Here is a 5,902-nt window from a genome sequence, read left to right on the forward strand (position 1 = left end):
GTCTTGGTTTGTGTTTGCCACCTTGGAATCCTCTGTGTAGTTGGTTGATCCACTACTCAGGAAGAGACTATTCTAGAGTACGTCCTGTCTGGTCTTCGAAACGTCTAGATAGAATAGAGACAGCTGATGAAGGGATATTCCAAGGGGCTTTCCGTTTTCCTATGTGTTCGTTCCGTTGTCTGTAGTTTATTGTTCTAACGTCCTGTACCCTGATATGCATGTATATACACATGTAGATGTAAGTATGTACATATATGTGTGTATACATGTATATATATTCTTTGTATTATATATATATATATATATATACATACACATTAAAAATATATCAAAAAACTAAATACATATGAAGGCCAACTTATAGATTATAAAACAAAGTCATAAAAAGAGTTAAGAGTGTATAAGATAAAAAATATGGATGTTACTAATCCAGTTAATAATCCTACGGCCGTTTCTGGGGGTCCAGTTGTCCAATCATAAAAAAGATATTTACATCCATTTTTGGACACCACCTCCTTCATCAGAGAAAAATAAATTTCTAAAAAGTTTCACATGTACTGCGTTTTTCTAATGGGAATTACCTATTGAGTGTTTTTATAGAGCTATATGCAAAAGAACAGGGAGCGGAAGTGTTTTTGAGTGGCTGGAGGAGGAGAAACAATGCATGATAAGGCTATTGATGGCTTTATAGGTAGAGAGTAAGAGGAAGGGAATCATTATCATTGTTTAACGTCCGCTTTCCATGCTGGCATGGGTTGGACAGTTTGAATGAGGACTGGCAAGCCAGAAGGCTGTACCAGGCTCCAATCTGATCTAGTAAGGAGTGTGGATATTAAATATTTCCTCATTAGCTGATAAGTTAAAGATTCTTATTGAAATGCCTGTAATTACGCAGTCAAGGGTTATTCTAGGATGATTTGAAAAGACGTTTATATATGGCAAGGTTTGGTTAGGCTTGTGAAATGGGTAGTATAGATTTGTATTTAAATTGAGTGTAAGATCCAAAAAAATCTACCACTTTGGTATTTGCTTCAAATGGGATGCTAATATTGTAATTTTCCAAAAATATTTTTAAAGATTTCTTTGTTCCTTCAACCACTGGTCGAGGTAATCGTCTAACTATAAGGAGTGCATCGTCTCTATAGATTCTACCAGATATATTAGGGAAGTGCTGGCAGAAACATTAGCACGCCGGGCGAAATGCTTAGCGGTATTTTGTTTGTCTTCACGTTCTGAGTTCAGATTCCGTTGAGGTCAACTTTGCCTTTCATCCTTTCAGGGTCAATAAATTAAGTACCAGTTGCATACTGGGGTCGATCTAATTGACTAACCCCCTCCCCAAAAATTTCAGGCCTTGTGCCTAGAGTAGGAAAAAAAAAAAAAAAAATTTGCTAACAGAGGATTCGAAGGAGGGTTTTTATAGGATTTCAGGTTGTATGAATCCAATTCATTAGTCTGGTCAGGTTATTTTGATTTAAGGTCATAGAATAAAGCTCACCATCTCATTCTATTAATCAATTCATTGGTCTTCTACAACAGGGCTTCTATAAATTCCCTTAATGGAATTGGGATATTTTTAGCAGAGATGCCTAAGAATTGTTCCTCCATCTCTTCTGTCTATCTGTAATGCTCTATTGAACTAATTGTATACGATTAGAAGGGAAAAGATTTTCTCCAATGCATAGATTTCACTTTGAAGTGCTCCAGATGTTCAAACCCGAAACGTTAGAATAATGTAGAAGAAAGAATCAAATTTATGCAAATCACATATTTTTATATATTTATATATTTTTAATATGTTTGATGTAATGAATATACTTTTGGAGAAATTCATGCATGTTGGGTCTAGAGCTGAATAGATTTAAATATGTAAATTTGATTTGCCTAAATTTTAATCTTTCTTCTACATTATATATGCAAGTGTGTGTGTGTGTGTGTATATATGTGTGTTTTTGTCCCCCACCACTGCTTGCATTTACATCCCCATAACCTAGCGGTGTGGCAAAAAGTACTGAGGTCGATTCATTCAAGTAAAAATTCTTCAAGGCAGCGCCCCAGCATGGCCACAGTCTAATGAATGAAACAAGTAAAAGAAAAGATAAAAGATTTTAAAAAAAGGAAGTAAACAGCTTGCAGGTCTCAGAAACAAAACTGATTTTATCATCACAAACTTTCCCCCATGTGTGACCAAACAAAATATAATTTCCTAAACTCTTTATTTACATAAACTCTGACCCTAGTTTCAACTTCCTGTCTCTTCTAATTTGTCTTTTGCTGTTTCTGAATCTGGAATAAATGAGAAAGTATACAAGATTACATAATGAATCAAACGCGTCTGGTGAGTTTCACCGTCATCAATTCACTGCTTTTTCTCCACAAAATAGTTTTAATGGTGAGATGCTATGGATATATTTTAATGGTGAAATCTCCTGCGATGACTTGATGGCAAATCAAATCAAATTGAATTACATAAAATATGTCTTCAGAAGACGCAGGAGTGGCTATGTGATAAGTAGCTTGCTTACCAACCACATGGTTTTGGGTTCTGTCCCACTGCGTGGCACCTTGGGCAAGTGTCTTCTACTATAGCCTCAGGCCGACCAAAGCCTTGTGAGTGGATTTGGTAGACGGAAACTGAAAGAAGCCCATCGTATATATGTATGTGTGTTTGTCCCCCCCTACATCGCTTGACAACCGATGCTGGTGTGTTTACGTCCGTGTAACTTAGCAGTTCGGCACAAAGAGACCGATAGAATAAGTACTAGGCTTACAAAGAATAAGTCCTGGTGCTCCAGCATGGCCGCAGTCAAATGACTGAAACAAGTAAAAGAGTAAGAGAGTATATGCGGTGCATTCCAAAAGTTTTGTGACTTTTTGTTAGGAGAGACAGTTATAACAGACCTAGATTACTGGAATTTTAATATATTCATTATTATACATCTAATAAGCCGACCTGCCAACTTTTGTTGTTCTAGATTGAAGGAGACAGCTGTAACAGCACTTTGAATGCACTCGACTAAACACTGCTTGCTGCAGTTGACTAGGTTGCTGAATGCAGTCGGAATGCGAAGGCAAATGGAAAGCTTGCTGTACCATCAAGTTTTGTGTTAAACTAAGCAAAAAATTCCACAGAAACTTATGAAATGCTCCAGGCTGGACATGGATTAACTTGTATGAGCAGAGGATCTGTTTTTTACTTGCATACAAGGTCAAGTGTGGAGGCGCAATGGCCCAGTGGTTAGGGCAGTGGACTCGCAGTCATCGGATCGCGGTTTCGATTCCCAGACCGGGCGTTGTGAGTGTTTATTGAGCAAAAACACCTAAAGCTCCACGAGGCTCCGGCAAGGGATGGTGCCGAACCCTGCTGTACTCTTTCACCACAACTTTCTCTTACTCTTACTTCCTGTTTCTGTTGTGCCTGTAATTCAAAGGGACAGCCTTGTCACACTGTGTCACGCTGAATATCCCCGAGAACTACGTTAAGGGTACACGTGTCTGTGGAGTGCTCAGCCACTTGCACGTTAATTTCACGAGCAGGCTGTTCCGTTGATCAGATCAACTGGAACCCTCGACGTCGTAAGCGACAGAGTGCCAACAACAACAACAAGGTCAAGTAAAGCAAGTCCACAAGGGAGCTCATGATGATCTCCATTTTTAACAGCAAGGGCATCATCTACATCTGCTGGGTTTGCTCTGGCCAGACGGTCAATAAAGAGCACTTTGTGGAGGTTCTGAGGGAGTTCAGGAAGAGAATTCACTGCAAAAGGCCAGAACACCCCCATCAGGACAATATGCCAGTCCACAATTCCATCCTGGTAACCAACTATTTGACAGAGATAGGAATCAAAACTGTCCTTCACCTTGCCTACAGTCCAAACCTTGCTCTCTGTTGTTCCCCAAGCTGAATGAGATGAATGAGGCTGTGACAAGGGTCTCAGACACCTTTAATTTGGAGGATTCTAAGGGACCTAAACAAAATAACTGGAGTGCTACAACAAGCACATTGAAGTTAAAAGATCCTAATTTGAAGGAGATTTGAAGGGAGTAAGGGAGAAGTTTCAGGTGTGGGAGCAAGGTCTAGAATCGAAGGGCCTTAGAGTCAATCTAGCAAAAACCAAAGTCTTAATAAGTAGGAAGGCAGACAATAAACAAATCTTGGAGTGGTTGGCATTAGGAAGGGCTTCCGGCTGTAGTAACTTTGCCAGATCAGATTGGAGCCTGGTGCAGCCTTCTGGCTTGCCAGCCCTCAGTCAAACCGTCCAACAATTGATGTCTGTCTTGAAAACGTTTCACAACTTCTGGAATGCACTCTCTATACATATATAAGTATATTTATATTATGCATTAATGTTATATACATTATGTATTAAGGTATTATATACATTACGTATATAAACTCAGCTTGGAAGACTTATTGAGGCAAACGAAAGCAAAATCGGGATAGCACCTGTGCCCAGCGGCGCCTTTCTGGCACTTGTGCCCGTGACATGTGTAAGGATTTTCGAGCGAGATCGTTGCCAGTGCCCCTGGACTGGCTCTTGTGCGGGTGGCACATAAAATACACCATTTTGAGCGTGGCTGTTGCCAGTACCGCCTGACTGGCCTTCGTGCGGGTGACACGTAAAAGCACCCACTACACTCTCTGAGTGGTTGGCGTTAGGAAGGGCATCCAGCTGTAGAAACTCTGCCAAATCAGATTGGAGCCTGGTGTTGCCATCCGGTTTCACCAGTCCTCAGTCAAATCGTCCAACCCATGCTAGCATGGAAAGCGGACATTAAACGATGATGATGATGTATTAAGGTATATATGTTCTATATATTATGTATTAAAGTTACATAATGAATCAAAATAAGATATCAAAAAGACAATCACAAAAACGTCAAGAATGAAATACAATTCACTTACTGTCATTGATAAGAAACAAATAAGATGATTTTTCTTCAGCAAAAATAACGTGAATAATTGGATGCTCCAGAAGGGTCTTTCCATATAAATTATCAAGAAACGTTTTGTCCGCTTGTAATGTGTAATAACTAAAAGCAAGAAAAAAAGAAAGATCATTACTGTCATTATCACCACCATCAGCGTTGTCATCATCATCACATCTATTTTTTTTCCCCTGCTGATATAGGTTAGATAAGGGAAGAAAATTATCTTAGCTTAAATTGTTTCTTATTACTGTAGCCTGTCTTGAAACTGGAACGTAAGCATGAGAACTTATAATCTCACAACATAGAAAAATTTGACTGAGAAGAGCAAAGTGACAAAGTCACAGATGTCTGTATATTTAAGGGAGACAAAGTTGTAATAGCCACGTTTTTAGTCGACAAGAAAATACAAATGAAAAAGAAATTATATGCATACATACACACATATACATCTCGCAAAGCTTAATGTTCAGCATAGAAAGGCATGGGCATGGCTGTGGTTTACAATTTTTAACCATGTGGTTTCAAGTTCAGTCCCACTGTGAGGAACCTTGGGCAAATGTCCTCTACTATGGTGCAAGGCCAACCAAAGCCTTGTGAGTACGTTTGGTTGACAGAAGCATAAAGGCGGCGAGCTGGCAGAAACGTTAGCACGCCGGGCGAAATGCTTAGCCGTTACGTTTTGAGTTCAAATTCCGCCGAGGTCGACTTTGCCTTTCATCCTTTCAGAGTCAATAATTTAAGTACCAGTTGTGTACTGGGTCAATCTCATCAACTAACCCCCTCCACCCAAAATTTCAGCCTTGTGCCTATAATAGAAAGATCAGCCGCTTGCATGTTAATTTTATGAGCAGGCTGTTCCATTTATGAGATCAACTGGAACACTCATCATCATAACCGACACAGCACCAGTTACATATATACATGTATACATGTGTTATTTCTTTACTGCCCACAAGGGGCTACACACAGA

The 5,902-nt window shown here is 39.5% G+C and overlaps 1 protein-coding gene across 1 annotated transcript in view; it reads right to left on the reverse strand.

Annotated features, from left to right (window-relative positions):
• Positions 1 to 2,135: 2,135 nt before the first annotated feature.
• LOC106881735 (box C/D snoRNA protein 1-like) overlaps positions 2,136 to 5,902 on the reverse strand; it is a 4,937-nt gene continuing 1,170 nt past the window's right edge. The window contains exons 3-4 of the mRNA XM_014932226.2: positions 4,907 to 5,034; positions 2,136 to 2,286 (exon numbers count right to left, since the gene is read on the reverse strand). Coding sequence (XP_014787712.2) covers positions 2,243 to 2,286; positions 4,907 to 5,034 — 172 coding nt within the window. The 3' untranslated portion in view covers positions 2,136 to 2,242. The remainder of the gene's footprint in view (positions 2,287 to 4,906; positions 5,035 to 5,902) is intronic.

This window comes from Octopus bimaculoides, chromosome 22, assembly GCF_001194135.2.
Source record: "Octopus bimaculoides isolate UCB-OBI-ISO-001 chromosome 22, ASM119413v2, whole genome shotgun sequence".
NCBI lineage: Eukaryota > Metazoa > Mollusca > Cephalopoda > Octopoda > Octopodidae > Octopus > Octopus bimaculoides.